This window comes from Puntigrus tetrazona, chromosome 17 (genome assembly GCF_018831695.1).
Source record: "Puntigrus tetrazona isolate hp1 chromosome 17, ASM1883169v1, whole genome shotgun sequence".
Taxonomy (NCBI): Eukaryota; Metazoa; Chordata; class Actinopteri; order Cypriniformes; family Cyprinidae; genus Puntigrus; species Puntigrus tetrazona.
The window spans coordinates 11329869-11356772 of NC_056715.1; the positions used below are offsets into that span (position 1 = coordinate 11329869).

General features: G+C 38.9%; 1 protein-coding gene across 10 annotated transcripts in view; it reads right to left on the bottom strand.

Moving 5' to 3' along the window:
• Positions 1-415: 415 nt before the first annotated feature.
• The window catches only part of esrrga (estrogen-related receptor gamma a), a 144719-nt gene continuing 118230 nt past the window's right edge, over positions 416-26904 (bottom strand). For 9 of the 10 annotated variants that reach the window (XM_043262141.1, XM_043262139.1, XM_043262136.1 and 6 more), the window contains 3 exons: positions 26110-26292; positions 8146-8415; positions 416-4218 (listed from right to left, as the gene is read on the bottom strand). In XM_043262141.1, the coding sequence (XP_043118076.1) occupies positions 3974-4218; positions 8146-8415; positions 26110-26292 (698 nt within the window). In that variant the 3' untranslated portion in view covers positions 416-3973. The remainder of the gene's footprint in view (positions 4219-8145; positions 8416-26109; positions 26293-26904) is intronic. The other variant, XM_043262134.1, reaches the window with a different exon arrangement.

A 26904-nucleotide genomic window follows, 5' to 3' on the forward strand; every position in this document is an offset into this window, starting at 1 on the left:
AAACATCGAAAATACAGTAAAAACTAAGACACATTGCTACAGTTGAAATTACTTGTTTCCGTTATGATCATTTTTAACATGTAATTTATTTTTTTAAAGGAAAAATGCACTTTCCAGTCTTCACTGTGACACGATCCTTCAGAAATACTCTGAAAACATTTCTTATTATCAATGTTCAAAACGGTTACTTTCCTGTACTTTTGATCAATTGAAACACATCCTTACTAAATAAAAGCATTAATTTGCTTAAACATAGAATATATTTGGTCTCAATTCTCATAAGGTTTAACCCACAGTAGGCAGTTTAACACAAAAAATTATAATGAAATAAACAGATGAATGAATGAATGAATGTATGAATCCACAATGAGTAAAGACTGAAAACATGTTTTCACAAAGTAAAACACAGCCCGAGTCAAAACTGGAAGCATGTTTAATATTGCTCTACTATTATCCTGAAAGGCATAATTGGAGTTACACATCTGAACTGATCGTAGTTACAGAATCATAGGTCTCTCTTTTTGCATTGAACAATATATACAATGTAAAATAAATACATTTACACAAATGGACATATTGTTTGGAGCACACTGTAATGATGCACATCACAAAAATATACAGTTAATAGTTTTACCGATGTGGAGCACATCTAAAAACTACAGACATGATTCTCACTACAGGTTGTTTCAGCAACTCCTGGGTTGAAATATATCATTATCATATTGATCATAGAAGCTTCTCAAATGCTCTTTTATTCTTTCCCCTTCCTCCTTCTGGATCTCGTCCTTTCCCACACCGGTTTCTGCATTAGACTGCCAGGAAGTCTAGATGCGTCGATGCATGAATAAATACAACCAACACCTAGAACCTCTTCAACATTTAAAAATAGCAGTTGTTTGTATATCTGATCATCCTTAATCCTATTAATTTGCAAAATAGTCCAATAGATACAGCATTTGATCACTAATCGAATCACATTGTACAACAACTGTACGTCGTACCGTCATATTGCTTTAAATAAGAAAATATCTTTAAAAAAAGTCATCGTGGGTACGGATAAATTACACTTTGATTTCTATGCTGGAGAGATGAGCGTTAAAAGACACAGTAAAATTGTCTTTGCATGGTTCGAGAGGTCTGGGTACCATTTTGTCCAAAATTACACAGTACATGTCATAAAAGTATTTTGTTTTTGTTTTTTTTTTTTTTTTCATTTTGTGCACTAAAAGCAACTTGGAAAAATGCATATCTGAAAGACTGAGTGTAGATTGGAACCCCTTGTTCTCGTTTTTCGTGAAATCTTACAAAACTCAACAGAATTAGAAAGCTCGCCTAGTTTCATATCGCTTCATTTTCACCGTGATCACCTCAGAGTAAAGACAACACAAAAAAGAAAACAAAACCACAGAGAGAAAACAGCACCTCTTCTGCCAGGAGTTGATCACGTGAAAATTTCGAAAGTGCCAACATCTTCTCAACAGCAAGACCCCCCCCCCAAACCCATGTTTTGACCATCTGATGAGTTGCCATGAGCGATAAGATCTAGAGTCACGTTACACTAACCTTTCCAAAGCACAATCTATTAAAGAGTTTTGAATAGCTAATGATAGATACAGTGTATTTATAGAACAAGGCCGAGAAAAAGCAACTAAAAACCCTCGTTCCCCATTTGCCTTAAAAAATGATCTGTTCTTTCGTCTTTTTTTCGTCATTTTTATTAAGCACACAAAGTCAAAGTGATAGTTTTGAAAACCGATCTTACACCAAAACAAACAAAAATGTTTCTTCCCTTTGCAACCTTAAAGAGTCAAGATATATACCAATGGAGTTCAGCATGAAGGCCTTATGTACAGCATTTTGTTAAAAGAGAAGGAAAATCAGAAAAAGAGGGGAAAGAAAGAAAAAAAAGTACTATTTCAAAGCATTTGTCATCGTAACCTATGATATACAGTGTTAGTCTACAAGATAGGAGTTACACAGATGGTCTCTTGTACATATAATGCACCTCCTTTTAAATATTCACTTATATATCAGCATAGATTATATTGATCGTTGATCGGTTGATCTAGCGGTAACTAGGAAGAGTCTTTCTTTTTTTTCAAAAGGTTATTTGAGAACCCATCATCTTGCTCCTGAGGATTCATACATCCAGTATTGTCTCTAATTCTACCCTGTCTCTAAAAAAAAAAAAAAAAAAAAAGAAGAACCAAAAATAGAAAAAGAAAAACAGAAAGAAAATGAATGCATACTGAACAGCGAGACCTGCGATCACCAAGGGTAGCACACTACATCTTTTGCGTGTAACAGAGGAAAGAAAGGAAAGAAAGGAAAAAAAAAACATAGATGTTTCAGAAAAAACACAGCAGACATGAAACACCAAGAAGCTGAACTACATTTTTTTTGTTTGTTTTTCATTCTTTTTTTTTCTTTGATCTGTTCCAATAAAATGTCTTAGGTTAGATTTATAATCTGTTAATTTACAATATACAATGCTTAAGAATATTCAGAAAATACCCCATACTAATACTGACATATTTCTGATGAAGGCTGTGGATTGCTTGCTTTGATACTTGAGCCTCTCTGCTAAAAATGTCATTTGGAAGAAGATTACGTCACGTGTATGATATCTCTGGCGCTATTCCACCTAAAAATCAGGACCTTTGTGAAACTAAACCTACGATGCTTCTCTGTCTCCCCTAAGTGCTATTTTGCTTAACAAAGTTCAAATACTGCTTTAGTATGAAAGAATGTCAATAGAATTTCGAGGCTGAAGTTAATATATATGCATATATAATTGGCTTGAGATAATGGTTATGGTCCTTCTGGCCATATCATGTATGTAATCTATCATCTTATGACAAGCACAGACAGAAAAGCGAAAGCTTCTGGAAATTCATTTTCCCAAGTAAGTGTGGCACTAAGAAAAAACAAAACAAACAAAACCCAAAGCAAAATTGCATACATTTACACCTCCACTTTTTAAACATCTATTGCTTAGAGAAGATAGCAGGGTTTCGTCTTCATTGCGCAACACGGTGGTCGGTAGAAAAACATAACCATCAATTATTAACATTATATGAAGAAACATCATGTTTGATGACCATACCATATATTTACATCCTTCAGTACAGTAAAAATACACTCGAATAAAACATAATAAAATAAAGTCAATAAATAAATGAGTCTGTTCCTTGACCACTGCGATTCCTCTTTGCTCGGTATTGCATGAGAGACTAAAGCTTCGGCTATTCCCTGAAAAGATCGAACTGAAATCGGTAAAAGAGGCTAGACGTGTTTGGAAGACTTGAACGAAAATGACAAGGGAGTGACACACAATCCGCATGGCTACGTAATGGTGAGGAGCAGCTTCTTCAAAGACGTCAAAATCTCTGTTTGGCTATCGCGTTGTTAAACTGCTCCGAGGACCTCGAATGTAATACTGCACATAGTCACTACGTCACGCTCTTATGGTAAAGAGGGTCGATCCCTAGATTCCTTCAGCGACATGGGAGCTGGACGGTACAGTTCGGGGAAAGTTTCGCTTGCTGGTGTCCACCGGGTGGACCTCCTTCCTTTGGCAGGGCTGGTCTTTTTTCGGCTCCAGAATTTCTCTTTTGAAAATCAATAAAATGTCTCAATAGCACAAAAAAAACTCAGCATCAGATTTTCGAGAAGAACAAGTCGACGGCTGGTTTCAAGTCCCACTGCTGAATAATGAAAGCAGTCTATTTTTTTTTCCACTTCATATTTTTCTCAATAATCACATTTTAAATCATTCTTATATTTACGTATCATTGTCAGTAATTAGAAGTACCATTACGGTTATGTTTTAGTTATTATTTGTTAAAGTTTATAGACAAAGGTTTCACAAACAGCGGCAGAGAGTTAGTCAGTGTCTGCCTGGTGAAGGGGTGCAGTCAGTGACGTACCCCCTCCAGCTCTCTGTCGGGATAACACGGGGCCGGGGACGGAGTTACACCTTGGCCTCCAGCAGCTCCAGAAACAGTTTGTGCATGGGCACTTTGCCGTCCTGTTTGATGCTGTAGAAGTGCTGCACTGCCTTGGTGGACGTTTGCCGGAGCAGGGGTAGGGTCATGAGCAGCTTGCCGGCCCGGCGCGGGTCCTCTGCGTGTTGGCCCGCCTCGTAGTCCTGCAGGGCCTCATGCAACACGTCCTGGAGCTTCTGCACGGCTTCCACGTCCTCTATATGCATGGAATCTGCAAGAAAATACAGAAAAATAATGTATGGCTTTAGAAATGAACACACATTCAGTACAATACAACATACGCGATTTAAGCAGCATATAAAGATATATGACAGTCTAGTCGTAAATTTGTATTTTTTTGAAAGAGTTTTTGAAATACGTTTCTTAGACTCAACAACGCTGCGTTTAATAAATCCAAAATATAATAAAACAGTAGGTTTTTTGTTCATCATTATTACAGTTTTCAGTGTCACACAATTCTTTAAAAATAGTTCCAATGCTGATTTGGTGCTCAAAGAACATTTCTTATTATCAGTGCTAAAACAATTAGGCTATTTTATATTTGTGAAACTTTGACACGTTTTTTAGCGTCACAGTTTTGTAACAAGGTAAAATAAACACACACACACACACACATATATACAGAAATTGTATTTAAATCAAAGAGAGCCCCCTTCAGTTTAAAGAGGCATGACACTCCCGGATGCTAGTTCTGTACAGGACTTTTCTTTTTTTTTTAATCCATTTCAGCCTGACGGAAACCTGAGGATGAAGTCCTGGCAAAAGGGAAGGGATTAAAAGAATGTGACTCATCCTTTTTTTTTTGCCAGCCCTAAGCTCATTCTCCAGTGATTAAAGGCACACTTGAGTGTTAAACGCTGAGGCTGTCCTCGCCACGTGTTTACAAGACTCTCTATGGGACTGATGAATGGCACGGGCGACAGAAACAGTGTTTGGAGGAGAGCTGATATGGCACTCGTCTAAGCGAGAGAAACAGAGGCTTGAGTCAGGAAACAATACCTCAGCCTGACTGGCATTGTCTGCCAGAAATGTCAAACAGGCTGCATTTGCATTCGCGCTCGTTAGTACAGCATTCACGCTCGTTCACCGCGACAGACGTGCCTCTGAGAGTGCAATTAGTCTCAGGCAGCTACTATCTTTGCCGTTTCCTGCTCCAGTGGCTAATATAGTTGCACTTTTCCAGCTAATCCAAGCCTTGGATGCTCTTGCGAGTGCTGTGATGGTTTTATCACATCACAATGGTAAAGAAAGTGCTTTGTCTGACTTGCTCTTTATAGACTGACTCCACCAACAGTATCGACTCGGTTTTCTACTGTGGCGTGTCAATCCGATCCCGTTCCCTCCAGGAAAAAATGTCCAAATGCTCGCTGGCTTTTGGCAAAGATGTCACGATCAATGCATTGCCTCGAATCAATTGATACATACACGTTAAATAATAATTGTATGGTCAAGTATTGATAAAAGCGAGACCTTGTGAGGTTCCTCTATTAGCAGAGAGCGCCGTCTGTCCTTTGGGCTGGCCAGCGGGGCAAACGTCAGCCCGCTTTAGGCTATGGTTCGATATCCTAACCCTTCGGTGTCTGGAGCCCATCTAGAATTCAGACAGCGAGGTCTCGTCCATCAGTCACATGGGCTTTGGCCATCTGAAAAGTGACCTGTGATCCGACAGAAATCCCTGGCAGGAAAGTGCTTACCTGCACCTTTCCACACAAGCCGCTCTATCAATCTCGGCATCGCTGCTGGAGGCGTTGGGGGAAAACACACATTTTCTACAAGCTATTTGTGGCTTAAAAGTGTGTTGCAATATTTACTATCAAAAAGACTCTTCGCTAGACTCAAATTTGTTATGATTTTCCAGAATGACATTGGAACTGTGCCAGTAAATGGCTGAATTCAAACTGTGGAGAAGATACAACAGACTTTTCCTTTTCCTTTTTATGTCCTTATGCGCACCATGATGAGATCAACTGCAATGTAAAGCTTTCAAATAAATAGGATAAAAATGTCGCTCTGACATCGATTGCTTAAGCAATACTTTGTCTATTGAAGGACTGTGAAATATATCGGCTCTGAACGGAAATATCCAGCACCTCTGGGTTTTAGAAAATGGTGGAGTGTATCATTTTTTTAGCAGCTGCCAAAAAAGAAGTGACAAAATGGCTCACCTTTGAAATCGGACATGATGCATGTCTCTCCTGAGAGAAGAGTGCGGAGAGAAGCCGCAGAGAGAAAGTCTTGCTAAATACTGAGAATGACACCCGAGAAGGTGAGAAAACACTAAGACTAGAGATTAGCTTATGCATCAGACTACACTGTAGAATTTGTATGTTTTGTGGAAAAAGGCATACTTTGAAATTCAAAGTTTATGTCGGTGTGTGTTATTTGTCGATTCTTTGTAACGGTGTGAAATTGTTTCCAAATTCCGACTATAGGATGTCTCATTTTGCACGCTTTTTTACAAAAGCTGACCAAAAGCGACGTCGGTATGAATAAATCTACCACTCATCGATCACTTTTACCTGCTTTTGGCAAGCTGACGTGCACGTCAACAAACCGAGATGAACCGCTAATTGTCAGATCAATTAAAAAAGAATTTCTCAAAAGAGTCACGCACTCATTCGCTCTCTCAGGGGCGCACTTTGGGCAGAACGGCCCCCGGTGGCTGCGGGCTGGGGCCAAACTAGCGAGCCGTCATCCGCAAGCGAGCAAGAGCAATCTGCTTTTTCATTTTTCAGCATGGCCAGGCCCAGCCGGAGATTGATCGTCACATATGGCCCCAGAAAACAAACTGTCAATACCTTGAGCGCTGGAGAATTTGAACAAATAGCCGCCCTCCCATTCAAGCTGCTCATTGCGTCCCATTTAACAGATTTTATTGACAGTTTCCTTCTTGTAATTAAAGGGAAAACTACTGGCCAGCAACCAAGATAAAGTTCAAAGATGGGGTCAACACAAAGGGAGCCAGAGGGCCATGGTGCGACTGTCGATGGCGGACAACATCAGAGCCTGTTATTGACATGCAGGTGCATAGTGATGGGCTCCTTACTTAAGAGGCATCTGAGCAGAGACTTATGCTAATTCGGACAGGGGCCGCAGACGTGCTTTTGAAGGATTTCAAAAGGGGCGGGGAGGGGTGGGAACACTGTTTAGTGTTTTGTTGTGTGTGCGCGCGAATCGAGGAAGAGAAAACATGAGGAGAAAAAAGACGGAGATATTGAGACCTGAATAACTTTACCACTACATCTGTTGTTAAGATTCCTGTAGGAGGAGACCAAATCAAAAGCAGGGAGTTCTCATGCATTATCAACAGCCCATTCTATTAAGGAAAGCGATTAATAAATAAACATTGCTTTATTTGAACTGATGACTGGCAGTTCAAAGGCTTCAAGTGCACTTCAAGCTAAACGCATCTGCTTATATCATTTGCAGTAAGACTGCTGTAAATGATTTTAAACCAAAGACACGTTGGACAATTGTAATTATGATGTAATGTAGATCTTAAGTTGACGTCAAAGAAAACAAGGTTATGACAGATAGAAGTGGGCCAATGATATATAAGAATTTCTATGATAAAGAACAAAAGAATAATTCTTAAAAAAAATATTCTTTAGTAAAGTTGGTTTCACACCATTTCCAAAAAACTTAAAAAAAGAGTAACAAGTCAAGTATTTTCTTAATAAATTAAATGCATTAATCATTATACTTTAAAAAGTGTCCCAAAAAATTATTAATTCATTAAATGTTATTATGATTTTGTAAAGTTGCACCACAATACCAGTAGTTTTTCCCCTTTTAATAAATTAATAATAAAAGATTTTGTAAAACCATGAAGTTGTTTTCTTTATTTTGATATAAGGACTCCTGATATATTTAACTTTTATAACCCACCCTAAAAAATATTTTGAGAATTTAAAACAGGCTCAGCATAGAGAAAATCATTGTAACAATAAATAAATATTTTTTAAGGCATTACTAAATCTGCTTTGCCATTGACACGTTTTTCTATTGTATATTTGTTGGAAAATGTGTTTTCAATGTTTTATAGAATGAACAACCCATAAAAGTATCACAATTTGAATACATCAAATCAAACATGTCATCTGCTCTGACTAGAATCTATAGCATCTGTTAATTTTACCTGAGTTAGCCAGGGCTATAGCTTTAAGAGTGACAAACTCTTCCTTCTCCAGCTTCATGCTCTTGTACTTCTTCACCAGCTGAAGAATAGCATTGTTCAGGTCCAGCAGGCCAGCCAGCTTGGATTGGTCCTCGTCCATGATGTAGTCTTCAGCGTAGACCAACTTGTCCTCAAATGACAGCGAGCGGTAGACTACACGCAGGATCAGGATCTCCATCCACGCGCTCTGCAGAAGACTCATCTGGTCCGCCAGTGAAAGTGTGGAAAACCCTGAGAAACAGCCAGAGAAAGAGCACTCTTTAACTCAACAACCAATGTTCAGCTTCAAATCAACATTCAACGCTGGTATATGATATAAAAGCTCAGTTGATTGTCAGAAGTTTCTGGTTGTGTTAGTGGGAAGAATTGACATTCTGGAGGTGTAATACAGAGGAAAACTCCAGTGGGAGCGAGCTGAGGCACCTAGCACGAGCCTTGGCTCTCATCTCCTGCTGCGCTGCAGGCCAGGGGGCATCCTGAGGGAGGGCACTCCTTATCTCCCCCAACATGCAGCATGGATCAATTCTTCCCATCACACCAACTGAAAGACTAATTGCTTGCCTCAAACTCCTTCTCCTTCCTCCTCCCCCCACTCTGCACACATACTTTTCTCCCTCATTTTCCTGTCTTTTTGCTGGAAGTAAAGGAAATTGGGAAGTTCATGTTCACGAATGCCTTTTGAAACTGACTAAAGCATGGCTTTGGTCTGTCTAAAACACAAGAAGGTCAGCCCTCATGCTCAATTTGGGGTATGAGAAACATACTTAATTCTGAGGTACCAGTGTGATGCTTTGAGATGTTTCCTAATAATATTGTATTCACAAGTATAAGAAGATGAATAAATGAAATGTTTTTCCCCTTGAGTGTGAGCACACACTGTTAAGGAATCGCATATTGAGGGTTAATAAAATAAAAATAATTTCTATGCATTGGCTTTGGACTAGGAAAGATGAATACCATTGAATCAACAACAACAACAAATAAATTTAAATATATATATATATATAATTATTAATTATTATTATATCAATCTTAGTTATCTTAGTTATGAATTTTAAGATTTGATTTTTTTTGGGAGTATTGTATTATTACTTGTACATAAATGAATAAATAAAAAGTAAAAAAGGCAAAAAAATGCAAGCTTATCTAACATTGCCTGCAAAGAGCAAACAATTAAAAAAATCTAAATAAATTGTGTAAGTGCTTGGGAGCTGTCCATCAGCTCCGAGGGTGAGGAAAAGGCACAACAGCACCTGTTGGTGTTGGACCTTTTCGTCTCATCTCACTCGCTCTGCTCTTCCAAGAACAGACGAAGCGTCTCTCTTTGCGACAGCGAGGGGGCTAATCTAGGTGGCGAGGGAACATGAGGAAAGAGATGCTCACCAACATCTGTTGTGGAGAGATGCCTTCAGAGGAAGCAAGCAATTTCACTCATTTTTTCTTCTCTTTTTTGAAATCTCTTTCTGTGAGTTAATCACTAATGGCAAGGAGCTCATTAGGTATAGGTTTCGGGCTATTGTTTATACCAACCGCTAATTTATTATCCCAAACTGTTAACATCTCTGATCTCATTAGAGGCAGACTAAGAGCTGGTGAGCAGTTGGTGCCTCCCCTGGCCTGCTGGTGCTAGTGTGCTCAATGCCAGTTGGCAGGGCCATCTTCTACTACTTAATAAAATCATCAAAAGGGATTAAGCCAAGAATTTCTTAAGGGGGTCCGATGTAAGACCGCTGCATTCTTACAAAGACACTGGCCTCAATAAAAGGTGGCATGGACTAAAAATACGATCACACTCTCATGGCCTCCTGAGAGGTATGTGTAATCCTTTAATATTGCTGAGAATTTGGAAAAAATCACTTACGTTGAATATACAGTATTTGCAAATAATTTGTAAAAAATAAATAAAACTAAAGCATATTTTTGACTATAAATAACGTGGCATTGTGTATCTGAAGAAATATATATAACGCCTTTTTATGTTTAAATACACAGTAATATTGGTAGACTCACTCTAAATGCTGTCAAGCTTTTGCTCTGACACATCAACACTGGAGTCTGTTTGTCCAACCAATGGAGGACACCGATATTATTACTTCCGGTTGGTGGCGCAGAAACATTTAAAAGATTATCATCAGTAGAGTTTATCATGAAAAGAAACAATGGACGATCAAAGACATGTGTCAAGACAGATCGAGAGACAGAGGGACAAAGAGAATGAGAGCACAAGGGACAAACAGAGAGACAATATAAAGGCAGGGGGCGGGTGGAGAAGGGGTTGTGGAGTGGAGTGGAGTGGCAGATGGACGGAGCCCATAGCCTAGAGCTCCCCCTGTGCCACTCCCAGCCCTCCCTCTCAGCCACTGCTGTTAGTAAATAATTAGATTTACACATTCCCCAATCTCCACACATCTCTCCGCAGAATAATTAAAAGCCGGATGATTAGTTTATTGAGTGGAAGGAAGAACTTTTTTTTTCCTCTTTATTGAGGTCCATCAATGATTTTATCAGGGGCTCGCGCTTTTACGGTTGTCATGCCAGTGCAGGCATCCAATTTTTCTTATCTCCCTGATTAATACAAATGCTGTTTCAGGACGCATTAATTAACAGATACAAATCTACGTTCTCATGGCCGGATCGATAGAGAGAAGAAAAGAGCCATCAATGTGAATTTACTGCTGATGATGGAAAAGGTTCTCTATTGACATTTACGCGAGGGCAAACTTTAAAGATGCATTTTTCCCGCTTCTTTTCATCTGTTATTTCATTTCACAAAAGAGCTTGGTGGCGACCGTGATTACAGTTCACCTTTGGATGCTTTGCCGTGTGCGAAAGGATCCAAAGAGTCAAATTAAAGCGTGTCACTGTCATTTCAGCTGTGGCAAATGTCTACAACCCGTTTTCCCAAAGGATTTCCTGTAACAAGAGGAAGTTTATTGACTCAGTACAGACATGACACTAAACAAGACACGATATATAGGCACGGTATAGGTGAGTATGTGTTAAATATTTAAAATATTAAAAAATCATAGTTTAGGTTGTATGTATTGTAATCTAAAAAATAAAGTGTATATACACACACAGTTTTTTTTTCAATAAAACATATACAGTGTGCTATTTAATTTGTTTTATATTTATAATAAACAATCCTTATTTCAGAGTCGTTTTTTTATGTAGATGCATAATTCTATTTAATTTATTTATTTATCTGTTTATTTATCAATCAGAAAGCATTTATTTATTTACATGGCATTTATTTATTTACAAGCCATATAACTCCGGATAAGAGACTCTTTTATTTGACAGACACAAAGCAGACTGCCCCATCCTGATGACACACGAGCATTATCTGATCCAGCGTTCAATCTCCAGTAACGTCCTCTCAATTTAACTCTCTTAGCCCGGAGACCGGCTTCAGAGCTCAGACTCTCTCTCCAGCAGCACTGAAGGGGCTTTGCCACCGGCACAATCTCTCTTCTTCTTCTCTCTATCTCTCTCTTTTCTCTCAGTAAACTGATGTACTTTGTGCTAGACGGGGAGGAAAGGCTAAGTATGTGGATCTGTGAAGGTTACACCAGTAGAAGGTATCTGATGGCTGAGGCCTTGTGAAACCTGCAGAGGCTTTTCAGAAGAAATAAGCATTGGAGCAGCGCATAGCACAGGCTGACAGAAAGAGGCTGCGGTGCAGCCATGCGAAGTTAACCCCTGCCGGGCAGGACTGCTCACCACCAGGCCTCACAGCAACCACCGGCCGTCCGTCTGCCAAATCTTTTCTGACTGCACGTTTACACACTGAGAGAGCCCGCCGAGACACACACACACATACATGGTCGTTTCTCCTCTTCGTCTTCCTCAAGGCAGACTTCACCTCGGCATCGCTGCTTAGCCGTCATATAAACACACGCTCGCTCAACTCCTCCGTCTCACTCTCAGCAACACCCTTGCTTATTTTCTCATGGTTGCAGGGTAAATGAACACGCTTGAGCAATGAGAATCAGTGCTATTCAGCGTGCCGACCACGCTGGATGTTTATTTGATGCATCCTGGCTCCCTTCTGAGCTCCTGTGTGAATATACACTCTATTTGCTTTCACACTTTGTCAAGACGATGATGACACAGTGACTAATCTACTTGCAAAATAGTTCTGTAGAGAGTGAAGGTGAGACTTAATAATATTAGAAGTCAGAGTTGTCGCTTTAACGGAACAACATTTGATAATAAAACAACAATAAACTATAATAGATTACAATGTATCATTTCACAATATTCGTCAAAATTGCAAGAGAGATATTGCTTTTATAGATTCCAGTTTAATAAATAATACATTAATATTGATTAACTTCCATTGTAAATTCACAACATTAGAGTTTACATTGTTGGATTGAACAGAACAGAACATAGTAGTGACTGGAATTTTCTATTTCTATCATTTAAGAAAATGATTCATTGATAAAGACGTATTTAATTCCTGAACGAATCAGCGCTTTTGTAATGAATCATGCATTTTGTATGCATATTATCTATTGCTACAAATATACCCATGCTACTTAAGACAGGTTTTTGGTCCAGGGTCACAAACATATATATATATATATATATATATATATATATATATATATATATATATATTCATCCCCAGTTACTTCATCTCTGTACTACAGTATGTTGCCCCAATAAACAGATAAATACAACATACATGAATAAGTACATAAAGAAAACCTATGTAGTATATTTTATTCACTAAAGCAGACCCATTGTAGCATTAATATCCAAATAAGCCATAAAAAGGATGTGTCTTTGGAATACGTTCAGCTGATTGGTGATTACTGTAAGCTTACAGATAAGCCTGTGGTGAGGCTAATGATGCCAAAGGCCATGGTGAGACAGGAACAACCACCATGCCAGTCTCTGTCTGTCCATTTACTGCCCCAGTGAGGCGCTGAGACACTTCCACCTTAACAGCTAAACTCCTCCACCTACACAACTCCCACCCAAACAAACGGCAAATATTAGCCTACAGAAGTCTCGCACAAATCAAAAACAACATGAAAAGGCAAACAAGAGTGTTTTGTGTGTGTGTAAACAGTCGGGTCTTTAGTCTCCCTTCCCCCCTCAGAGAGGAGGGGGGACACAGGGGAAGTGATGACAGGAGCCGCATACACACAAACCACCGCAGCGCTCCTTTTTGCTTTTATCACCGGCCTCCTTTCATCTCCACAAAACAACACCAGTCAGAGAGAGAAAGAGAGAGAAATCACACTTTTTAGGAGGGAAAACACATTAACACCGCCATAGCTGTCCACATCCATTTAGCGGCTAAGCAAATATTCACCTGTCAGTGTGAGGCACACTGCCGTACAGCGTTTACCGTGATCACATGCGCACTGCTATGGTGTTAAACAGCTGCTGGCTTCTGCTCTACCATTCAATAGAGTTAAACAGAATTGACTGATTTTCCCTCAGGCTTTTCTTTGGGGAAAAAAAATTGAATGGTATTTTTTGCCACTTATTATTTTGTTTCTGTTCTGTGAGGGATTTTTGAAAACTGAAAGCTATCAGCTGAAGGCTAACGGTGAAGAAGAGTGAAGCAAAGGTTATCAACTGTGTCATCAGACTATTAAAACACTTATAAAAAAGGTTAGCATAATTTAACAATGATAACCTTTTTTTTGTTGTTGCTTAATTTTCGTAATGGAAGACGCAAAAATTACACTATTTACTGTCATAATACATATATTGTGCATAATACACAGGTACATATTGTTATATATTTTCACTAAATTGTGCCAACTAGCTTTGCTTTCCTTTTCGATTGTCAACCACTCTTATTTTTTAATCCATTTTGTTATATAATGCCATAAATTTTCACATTCCAACCATTTACCACACAACAATTTGGACATATCTGACTTGTTTGCTGTTGTCTTTCAGGATTTGCTGCCCCGAAGCAGAAGAGATGCTGCATCGTCACGTTAACACGGCTTCTTGATTCTAATGCACCTAATTAGCAATCGGCAGACTCTTAATTGCATACATTAAGGCCGATTGGTGGTGGAGATTAATTCTAAATATACCCAGACAGCTGGTTAAGATAGCATGGATTACTGTTCGGACTGTACTTTTCCACTTAATTGCGTATGGAAACGAGGCAGCAACAAGCACATGTGCCCTGGTGGCGGCCGCGGAGAAGGGCGGCAGTTCCCCGGACTGTAATAAAGCATCTATGGCAGAGGCTCCACAGATGGAGTGACATTAACCACAGAGCCGAAAAGCCATTTCCAACAATGAAATATCAATATTTACATTTTAATTACACCTTTTTCTTATTTCTCCCCAGAGTCTCTTACGGTTGGCGAATGTAGAGGTGGCTCTTAAGGGTTTCGGGTGGAGGTTGATATTATTAATCTCAGGATTGACGTGGATTTGGAGATTTTATTCTTTTGAGAAAAGTTACGTTGAAGTGATGAAAAGACAAAACAAACATGTCCCCTCTTTCCTCTTTCTCATGGGGTTCAGTTCGGCTTTTCTTGTTTTTTTGCTGATGTTTGAGGAAACGACAGCAGTTTTGTCCTATTCCTATTAGGAGGTATTAGTGTAGTTTGCACAGAGCTCTAGAGCTCTCCCCCTCACTCCTATGCTAGTCTGAAGCCTTTGATGTGCACCTCCCCTATGGGGGTCCGAGCGGCTCCCGCTGGCAGGGACTGATGAACGCAACCGCTGCCATTCCATCAGGCACAAAAGGATGCGTTAGGAAAGGCCATGAGATGCACGAGGCGAGGGCTTAAGTCTGAGCCTCAGACGCCCCCTTAGTTTGCCACAGCATATAGTCAGGAGCGTGAGAGTGTGTGTGTGCGCGTGCATAAGGGAGGGTGCGGGGCAAATACTTATACGGATTCATTTGTTTTCCCATGCTGATCGATAAAACCCCTTACGAGGCTGTATTGACAAACCCTATCTCATCTGGACGTGGCGGAAAAAAATAACACAAGAAAAAAAAAATCTTTGATGATGCATTCTTCTCCAAAACATGGAATAACTGTGATTGCCGCAGCATATTATTTACATGCTTATCACTGGAGATTAAATTTAGGAAAAAAAAAACGTCCAGATCTTTCAGATAGAGGCCTGACTGCATGGATTAATTTCATACTGGAGGATTAGCGTCTCTCTCAAACATGATCCGGCCAGACAAACAGAAGCAGAGGAATGCCCTGCATTTCCACAAACACTCCGGCATCAACAGACAGACAGGGAGTCTCGCGCTTAAAGCGTGCCTTAATGCTTCCGAGACAAGACATTACCCCATTCCACGGCAATGAGCACCTTTTAATTTCTGCAAAAGCCACGGCTGAAAATCTTAATTAATTGTTCCATACTGCTTCAGGGTCATTATGCAATGTAATAAAGGCCGTGTAATTATGAAATTTTACAGCCATTACTGAGGCTGATAGCTCGTATTTCATCATCAGGCGGGCCGATGGCTTTCCGGGCGCACGGCTCCAAGTGATGGACTGCACACAGATCTATCAGGCCCAAACAATAAGCTGGCCAGGCTGGCGTAATAGCTACCCACAGATGAAGCAACAGATAAAGATAAACTATAAATCCGCAGCACAAACCCAAATGCTGTTTAGCGGCCGGCGCAAGAGAGAGCGTTGAAGCAACGGTTTGATTACGCAATTGGAAATAAGGCAGTGATGAGTGTGAAGGAAGTAGTCGGGCGTTGGGAATTCGTAAATGTGCGCATGAAAGCTAAGTGAGTGAGGCATGATGATGATGTATGCATTTAAAGGGATAATGCATCTCCCAATAATTACAATTTGGTGAGAGATTTTTAAAAAATGTTTCAGTTTTTTTTTTTTTTTTTTTTTACCATGTGAATTGTCTATTTAACACAAACAATAAATTAAAATAGAGCGATAGACGCGTGAGAACCTGAACCCAGAAGTATAGCTATTTCAGAACAGAGAGAATAATATAACAGAGTAATGCATGAAAGCATCGATCATGATAAACACAAGGGCTTATTTGAGAGGGGCCACATTTTATGTGCAAAATATGCAGGGAGGAAAGAATGAGGCGAAAAAGGAATATGCTGATGCCAGTTTGCAAGACACAATGGCTCCTCGGCCTTAGAAGTACAGAAGAGGTTCTGTGGAGGGAAACTCTCTATACCTGAGGGACTGCAACAAAAGAGGCAGAGAGGGAAATTCAGAAAAGGGAAAAAAGCTAGGGAGAACATTTTGGACACACTGAAGGTAGCAGACATTTAAATGTGAATTTACATTCAAATATGAAATATGGTGATGAGGAGGAGGACACTCAGATGTTGAGAAGTCCATGTGTGAGAGTCTGTGAGAGAGAAGAGAGTACTGTATTTAAACCAGTATTCCTTTTCAATCTCTTTGAATATGGACTGGCTAAAAACTCTTTCAAGATCAACACATGAGTCAATGACAAATAAGTGACTACGATAAAGAGGAGAAAAATGTGTGTGTGTGTATATACATATATACAATGGTGAATTTCACACTAAATTTTCACATTATTATATTGATAACATGCAGATCTTCGGTCTGCGGTTTGTTTAAATTATTGTGTTTATGTTCATACATTTGGACAAACAACTAAAAAGGTAATGTGTGTAAACTCAGTGTCATGTTTTTGACCCACTAAATGCCACCTTAGGTTTTCAGTAAATCTGCATATAAGCACTGCTGATCTGTTCTGCTTTGCACCGTGTGAAGAAGACACTTTCTCCGTTTAAAACGTAGCCAATCACTTTATTCATAAGCAACACACTGGGCACGACCATATACGGGCCATGTCGCCTTGCCACCGCATCGATAATAATTTACATCATGATTAGGCAGGCGTACAGGACCGAAGCAATATGTTGCACATCTTCGAAAGCCTCTGTATAACACCCATCCTCATTCAGATGTGTAGATATGAGGTTATAATTCCTCAGAGCCGACGACAGCTCAAATCCAATCCCATTTTCCTGCTTTCTTACTCTCTGATAGAGATGATGCCCCCCTGAACTAATACTTTGGGGTGGGGTTTCAGGGGAGGGCCATTTCGAGCCTGTCTGTGAACTTTGCATGAACCTCTAGACCAAAAAAAAAAAAAAAAAAAAATCATAATACGATGACAGCCCTGTTCTACCTCCCAGCAAATTTGCTGTTGGAGATGGGAGGATTGAAATAGAGTTTGGTTTGTATAATTACGTCCATCTATCTTTATATTCCACTAGCATATCACAAATTGAAAATACTAAAAATTGACTGTTCATTCTGATGGTTAATGATTGGCGTAGACACAGCGATGATTTATTGGTTACTTACTGATGTGACACATTTGCATCTTATTAGATGGAGATTACTAGGAGGCCCTTTCAGATTGCAGGACGCGGCCCTTCACAAACCGCCTGATGGATTGATTTGATTTGCAAATGTAATCAAACTAATAAGAGGGAAAAATGAGCAATAATGCCTTGTTTTTTCAACGGGCAATCACACAGGGCCGCCCCCCGCTGGTTGTGGGGCAGACACAGGGCCTGATGGGTTGGAAGGATTGCAGTGCTGGTGAGAGGCCAGAAGGTTACTGTCACACCTATTCAGCTCTCTTACAGCCTTTATAAAGCAAATGTGTCCTTTATAAAGACCGACACGCAAGAAAACAGATAAACACAGGCATAATGCAGAGCTTTGCATTTGTTTTCACATGACAAAGCATGATGCAAATTTGGCTTCTGTCAGGTGCATTTCCAACAGGCTGAGACAGGCATGTTTACATGCAAGGTATGGTAGAGGCTGGCTATTGTGTGTGACGGACAATCACTCCATATTCTGTGATGCATAGTCCATTAGCAAAAAGAGAAAAAAAGGGAACATCTATGTTATTTTCAAGAAGGAAATCAATGCTTAAAAATGGTGAGCACATCCATCATGTTTTCCTAACACTATCTATCTATCTATCTATCTATCTATCTATCTATCTATCTATCTATCTATCTATCTATCTATCTATTATTTATTTTCCTTTTTTTTACTTATATGTTGTCTTTTTTCTTTAGGTTTCTCAAAATATTTACACTATATTGTTATATACTTTTGCAGTTGAGGTAAAATGATCAGTGGCTTATAACATTTTTCATCTGTTTTATCTTACATTTCATGGCAGTGTTTTTAATCTATGATCACATAAACAAATAATATCTACACGTCACTTGATGAGAATTTTACAATTTATTCTGAGTGAAAATATTATCATATCATATACAGAAACCAAAAGGTTTTCTCATTAAAATAAAAGTTCAGTTTAACTTGAATAAAAGGTGGCAGAAATATTACTTAATGCAAGGATAGAACTACTACTACTAATAAAATTATTATTAAAACATTATTTATAAGGAATAAGTACCTGAGATATGATCTACTATTGCACATAATACTATTGTACAAATGTAAACAACACAGTATTTCAGGAAAAAAAAAAAGAAATAATAATACATTTGTATTTTATTATAATATCAATTAACTAGTGATGCATTTGATTAATAATATTTCACTAAAAGTTTTAAAATAAAACCAGAATATTCATGGAAATGTATATTTTTTAAAGTGTGACAAAATCTATGTTTTAAAATAAGATATATAAGATAAGATATATAGTTATTTATGAGGAAATAATAAAAAATAAAAATTTAAAAGATAAAATTAAATGGAATTTGTGAAAAAATAAAACTGATTATATAGGGCCCTATATTTGTTTAGACCTAGACTTAAGTTTTAAAAGTACAGTAATAAATGTTTTAGCAATTTATTTTATGCATTAAAACTGTCCTCAATGTTTAATGAGACTATAGGTAATAAATATCCTCTGACACAAGTTAAGACAACAAAATCACACACCAAAAAGACGGAGTGAGAGACCAGCGTTCAGAAAAAATAAACACGCAGCCCACATATTGACATGCACAAAAAGGACAAATCCGTGTGTAATGGGGTAAAAGTAGAGTCAGGCATCATTCAGACACCCGAGTCAATAATGTCACAGACTATAGGCAGCACATCAGTATGAAGATGTGGAACTCATCCAGTATGCTGCGCTGAGGTTATTTTCAAAGTAGACTGTGAGCTGACACGGCCTTCCCCTCAACAATATGCCACAAACAAAACCTTGAGAAGATTTCCACCAACAACCATCTTGTTTTGTCTATAATACCCAATTTTCAGATTTATGTCACATCAAAATAATCAGAGACGCAGTTGAAGACTTATGGGCTTATGGGATCATGACCTTTGAACTATGCTAAAACAGCAATATAAAACGCAAAATCACTTTGACACACATTTCGCCAATCTGTACGGCCTTTTTCTCTGAGTGTCAGACTTAATTTAGTGTGTCTCACTTTGCTGAATGTATCAGGAGTGAAACCCCTGCTAAAAGTGAAAATTTGATTTGCTAAAAGGAGCTTAGGGCATCTATTAATCAATATTTGCAGTGTGTCAGGCTGAGGGCGGTGACAGACAAGGCCTCATTTAGAGATTGGTTGGAGTGGGGATATCTGGTGGGGGTTGGGGTGTCACGAATGGGTTTTCTCCTCTCATCCAGGGCAGAGAAGAGGAGGAGGGTCCCAAAAATCACATCTGGGAGAGCACTGGCAGGCACGCACATCAGCGAGGAGGAATAAGCGGGCTTACTCCAGTTTGCAGATAATTATGTTTACATATGATTAGCTCTTCCTCCAGTGGGTTCACGGAGCTAATGAGACAAAACTAGCATGCACGTTCAGTCAAAATGAGACTGGAGTGAGAAAGAGGGAGGGACTAAACTGAGAAAAAAAAAAAAAGCAGAAATTGACATGGCTATGCTTTTTGAATCTATAGTGTCACAGGAGAAGTTGTGAGCTAGCAGTATGAATTGAATGTGATATAGATCATATAGCAGAACGCATACTGTGGAATGCTGTAAATCGCAGTGTCTTTCTAATGTTTTGCTGGTTGCACTATTAAAAAAAGTGTAGTGTGATTCAAGAACAAATGACTCTTATGAGTCGATGCTTTTAATGGCTTGCACAACACACACAAACTATTAGATCGAGTCAGATTTCTGTTTGTTTTTCTGACCAAAATAAAATGTTACTTGGACTTTGCAGTATCTGACTGGCCCCCCATAAAGTAAAATGTTTGTGTAAAATTATTTATCACATTTTTTAAGTGCACCTTTAAATATTTGCTCATGAAGGTTCTAATATAAGTGTATGTTTTTATTCTATTTGAAGATTTCAAATATCAATAATAATCCACAAATATACATTCCATTTTAAAAAAAGATTTAAAAAGAATTAAAAATGCCAAATATTAATAATAAGGCACAAATGTATCATACTATACTATGTAACATACTATATATAATATATAATAAATATTTCTCTACTAGGTAACATTTTATTGTTATTAACATTTACATATATTTTTTTGTTTAGAATTTTTTTATTATTATTCACAACAACAACAACAACAACAATAATACTATATTATGTTTTGCTCATATGTACATATAGGCCTACATATAATAGGAAACACTGGTGTGAAATTGTGAAATTACAACACCAAGAGTGATCGTAAGACCTCTATCTCCATTGTGTTTTCCCATCCTGAAGATTAGGCGCTGGGAAAGGGCTCATGGAGAAAGCAAACCTATGCTTTAGATAAATCCCTCGCTCAGCTCCTGATTAAGACATCTCACCGGCTGCCCGATGCCTGAGACGGTGCACGGGTGAAATAAATAAAGCATAAAAACTAAAAAAAAAAAACACATGTTGCATTCACGGCTGCAGCCTTGAGGCAGTTGTGCACGCTTTGCCAGGGTAACTTTAATTGCTATTGTTCGTATCCAGAACAGGCCACTAAGCCTGTACACACAGGTCAGCCAATAATGATGACACCTCAATCACGTCTGCAGATTGCACTGAGTAAGCACCTCCTGTTTTTTTTTCCTAACAAGGTTTCTGGGCGAATATGCTAATCCCACGGCGCGTCTGTCCGGCGAGCACGTAATCGTCTTATTATGCCCCGAGAAACCTCGCTGCGATATTTGAGTAGGAGTCTGGCTTCCATGACTCTCTTCTTCTCCTGAACCTATTACGAATGCACTGGCCCTGACAATTGAAGGAGCGAGAGAGAGGCCTGGCCGAGGGAGAGAGGGACAGGAAGGTGTAGAGAGCGCGAGAGAGAGAGATGGAGGTGGGGGGAGGCAGAGGAATGAAGTGGAGTGTGGCAGTACCTCGGTATCTACATAAAAGAGATTAGAGTCGACAGGGTTCCATTTTACAGCTCAATCATATTGTGTTAGCACGCGCTTATCCGCGTGCCAGTGAAAATTGAAAGGGAAATAAAGAAAGAGAGAAAGTCCCCGAGATAGGACCAAGAATGGGAGAAGCCTGAGCAATTTCAGCCTGCATAAAGGGCCTGTAATAGTGAGGGTCCTGTCATGCTAAAAAGCCAGTGCCGGTCCATGTGCTGGCCATTCTTGTAGGCCGCTCGTCAAGTCAAGTGCGACCGCCCGCCATTGTGTGCCGCTGTGTTACGATAAGGCATGTCACAAGCATATGACAGCACGTTTTCATTTATTTTTATAGCTCCTGGCCGCCGTGAGGTGACTCTAATTCTATTTACAGATTTTTCAGATTTTACTGTTATTTATCTTTCCCACTACAAACATTTGATGTTTCAAATGCTATTTCAAATAAAATAAGCTGCCGCCCCAATACAGCAACCTTTTTTTAAATTACATTTTTTTTCTTTTCTTTAATTTATTTATTTTCCACATTTCCATGATGTTTCCATTCTTACTGGACAGCTTAAAGGCCAAAATAAACAATGTACATTTTTATTCTTTCTCTAATTCTATTCTATTTTTTTCTCTCAGACTTTTTTTCCCTCACCTCAATAATAAGTACAATACTTACAACCTCAATACTGGTCATTTTGCGTATTAAATTATATCCACTCTAATTATATTTCTATTTCTTCTTCAGATTTTGCTTTTCTCATTTTTTTTTTTGTTACAAAAATTATCTTTCCTTTTCCCTGCATATCTTAGATGACAAACAATTACATCCCTAATATAGGGCTTTTTTGTGAATATACATAAAAAGGCAGCAATAATAATTCTTAAAAAAGCCCTCAATACAGCACATTTTAAATTATTTTCATTACACCTATAATTCCATTTAGATTTTTGTCTTCAGATATTTCTTTTATATACAGAGATTATTTTCGTTCCTGCCTACAAACATAATGTAAATATGTAAATACATTTCACGTAAAAATTGCACCCTGAATATGTCTTTATTCCTCCTGGCTGACATGAGGGAACTCCAATTCTATTTACAGATAAAAGTGCAGGTTTTTCATCCCGCGACAAACGTTTGCTCTTTCCTCTCCCCCCGTTCGAGCTTAAACGCTAAAATAAAATTACAGCCCGAATACTTTAATCTCGCAAATGAGATTCCTCACCCTAATCCACATTATGTCATTTTCTGCTTTTTTTTTCTTCTCCACCCTCGTATTGAGTTAATATCGCATTTCCAAATCCTTGCGTTTCCCGTAATGCCAGGCTTACAGAAACGGGCGTCGCGGGGGTTTTGTTCAGGCACCCTCTCTCGCAGCGTGTTTGTAAACCATATCGAATGTTTTCACGGCCTATACGAGCATGTAAATGATCAGAGGAGGGAGAAGGGGCGAAGCCTCTGCGCATTAAAAAAGCAATCAGAAAGGAGAGGCCGTGTCTGCGCCGCCGGCGGAGGGAGCTGCCGTCGAGGCGTCTTTAACTCCATTCCGCAAAACACAGACTGCTTCATTATCCGCCAGCTCTCTGCAGCGGCAGCTCCAGTAATACTGAGTGATGTTTAAATTAGTTTACAATTTGCCTGCTCCTCGCCCAGGACAGATCGTAAGCGAAGGCGCTCAGAAATGTCAGCGGCGCTCCTAACCACCGTAACAAATTGTTGCCCGTACGCTGCACACCTAATGACTTCAAATTAGCTTCTGTGCGAGAGGCTGACAGTTTGTTACGTCTGTTAGCAACATAGCCGCCGTATCATGAGCCATAAATTGGTTTGGGCTCTCGGGGAGAATGGAGGCCTTCATCAATTTGATTAAAAAAAATTACTGTACCATAGAAACCGCATAGACAAAACCAGTTGAAAAAGAGAGAAATGCGCAGACGGAGCTGTGGCGGAGCGGTTAGGGGAGGTTAACGGGAGGCCGTTTACAGAGCCCGGCCGTCATCGCCAGTCTTTCTGATTGTGTGAGGTCAAGGGAGAAAAAAAAATCGCTCTCGGAGAAAAAAAAAAAATTTAATGCGGTGAGTAAGTAGAAGACGAGAACTTTATACTGAATCTCACACTTTTCTTTGGAAATTTTCATCGGGATACAGTGGCAATTGGAGCGCGAGGAGCAGGAGGAGATGAGAGCCGCAGGAATACCTGCCCCGGAGATGAGGGGGCTCCTTCCTCTTCAAACAGACACAGAATTGCCTGCCGAGGTCTAATCATACAATCATCTCTCTTCTGCTGAGCAATCGTTCATAGAATGTGAACTCTGACGCCAATCGAGAGACTCCTGTTTGCTTTCTGAGCAGACATGGCCAACGGAATGAACTAACACATGAACACTGTACAGAAAAAAAGGCGCAAATGTATACGTACAGAGAGGGAGAGGGTCATATGCAGCCTCAGACATAACGGATACTTCTTAGCCTTGAAAAATAAATGACTGGAAAGTAAATCTATTACTGTGGTATGAAATGGTACTGAGGGCCTAAAATTATTACTCTTTTTTTTTTTTGTAATGCTGACCAATAATGGGTGAATAATGAGTGAAACTGAACGTTGCACCATAACTTGGATATTATTTTTATAAATATGTGTCAAGATAAATGTATTATTTCAACATTGATAACTTAGCATAAACCTTTATCAAGAAAACGTTTTGGTTATTACGTCACTATACATACTATAGTATTTTGTAATACATCATAAATATATAAATGTATATTTCCATTCAAAAGTTTAGAAAGAAACTTTTTTAACGTTTTTAAAAAGAAGTGATTCTTTTATGATTACAGGGTAATTATGAGGGTAAAAACAATAATATCGTTAAATGTTTTTTACAGTAATATGATGATGTCTTTTTTTTTATTATTTTAATAAGGTTTACAATGTCATTTATTCTTGTGATAAATTGTTTTTCCAAAGCCACATTTCCAGTATTCTGTGTTATATAATTATTCGTAAATCTTCTCAAATATGCTGCTATTATTATCAGTGCTGAAAACAGTTGTGCTGCCTAATATTTTTTTGTGGATAATATTGACACATTTTTCAGGAATTATTAATAAGTTATCGCATTTTTTGCAACATGATAAATGCTTTCCCTTCAAATTGGATAAATTCATTCCATCAGTGTTTTTTTTTATTTTCTTAAAAAAACATTACTGATCCAAACTAATAAAATATAATATAACATAAGCATCATGCAATGTTACAATACAGTATGCAGTCTGCTATACTATACTATGTACACAAATGTGCCACATTCCAGAAGCTCCAGCGGTGTGGCTTCCTGCACACAGGGAAAATCCCATTAAATCCACAGGGCAAGTCTGGGTCAATCTGGCATGGAGCAGCAGAAATAACCTCCCAATCCTGCATCTCGTGCCTGGCAGGAAATTGGCACTCTGATGAGCTTTAAGCCCATTTTATGGCTTGTGTGGCACTATTGCCCGGGGCCAGTATTAGCACAGTCATATCTACAGCACAAGGCGAACTACAACACAACTTCCTGTGCAGCAAATAAAGGTGTTAACGTGTTTTGGTTCTTTTCTTTAGTGAAAGTGGGTGAATAAATCTTATGAAAAGAACCTCGACATGCTGTGAAACTACCACTACATCTCGTCCTATAAGTTAACAGCTCTTACTATTGTCTGATTTGAGAGCTTTCTTTCTCTTTACCTCATTTTTGCTCTCGTTCCACGGTCAGTCACCTATGGGAAGCTCTTTTCAAACAGTGAGGGCTGAAGTGGGCAGCCACTGTCTGTGTCCAGGGCTGTCTCAGATTAAATGCAAAAGAAGGGCTTTGTTAAGAAGATTACTGGAAACTTCTCATTCTGTCTTGTGGAGATGGGCAATAGGCAGCAGTAGAGAGAGAGAGGAGGGGGTACACTTGTCTCAATCATGGTCAGTCATGCCATTATCGTTCATGGCTAATGTCTGGAATCCTTTCAACAAGGCTCCTGGTTGGCCGAAAGAGCAGGAAAAAATGCACCCCCGACCTCCACTACTGCGGATATCGCATTATACCGAGGGAGAATTTAAGCTAAAACTAAACAAATTGATCCTTGTCTGCTGTCACAGAGGGAGGAAAAATGCTGACCTAAAGAACGTGTCACTGGAGGCCTAGGTGATGGCAAATGCCCTTGATTGACAAGACACAGCTTTGTTTCGGTTCAGGAGAGTGAAAACAGCGGTTGCTCAAACACACTTTACAGTTATTGTTCAGAATTTGCACTGTGAATTTTACCGTGAAGCACAGAAGTCTGATTATGCTGAAATTGTGGAATTAAAAATTCTATTTAAATCTGAAGTTTTGGTTTACATAAAAAAAAAAATCTATATATAAAATAGAAATATTTATATATATTATATTTCTATGAATGCAATTTTTTTTTACATCATATAATGACTCATAATATTTAATATTCCGTTTTTAAACCTTTTAAAAGAATTTTTAAACCTGTGGTTTGATATTTTTTTCATCTAGACTGAATGTTTTACCCCCAGACCATTCAATCCACGGTTCACACTGCGAGTTTGCCTGTAGTTGTGTGTAATTTCTATCTCTGGTCATGTCCTACCTGGGATATGCTTGGCCCAGCCAATGTTGACCACCAGTTCCCTGTCTGCCAGGTCGCAGAGCGTGGTCAGGGCTTTGATGTCGCTGTCGGGCACGGTGGGGTCAGGCATGGCGTAGATCTTCTCAGGCTCCGCCACCAGCAAGTGAGACACAATCTTGTTATCTGCAAGGCAGCCAAAGGGGACTGTATTTGAACACCGAGGGGAGAACAAAGAAACAGATTGGGATTATACCAGCAAGGTCATATAGTGTTTGGTTCAGTAGCAAAGAAAGCAATCAGATAACATGAAATATTGGCAGAGATGTTTTCTCTGGGCAGAAAGATGGTGTTTTGTCATACTGAAAGTGCTGTTTTTGGTTTAGGAATGAATGCCTGGTGCTTTTTAAATTCTAAAATATTTTATATTTTAATATTTTTTGCTACTTGTATATATTGGTCAGGAGACCAGAGCAGTGGTTCCTTAAATATTTTACTTATTTGCATATCAGAATGTACCAAATATTCATTCAATAGATTTTTTTTGATGGGCAGATAGAATTAATAAAAAAATGAATTTGAATGCTTGGTGAAAATGTAAAAGAAATATATGAAATGTATGAAATAAAATACGTTTGAGAACCACTGCTGCTTTTTTAATGCTGCTTTTTTTTAATTTACATCCTTCTGATGATTCTCATTGTGGATTATGCTGTGAGTTGCGGATATAAAGATTAGTGTTCGGGGTATTCTGTCAATCTAATGAGAGAAAGGACACACATTTCAGATCGGATTGCGTCGGTGAGGAAGATTGGAATA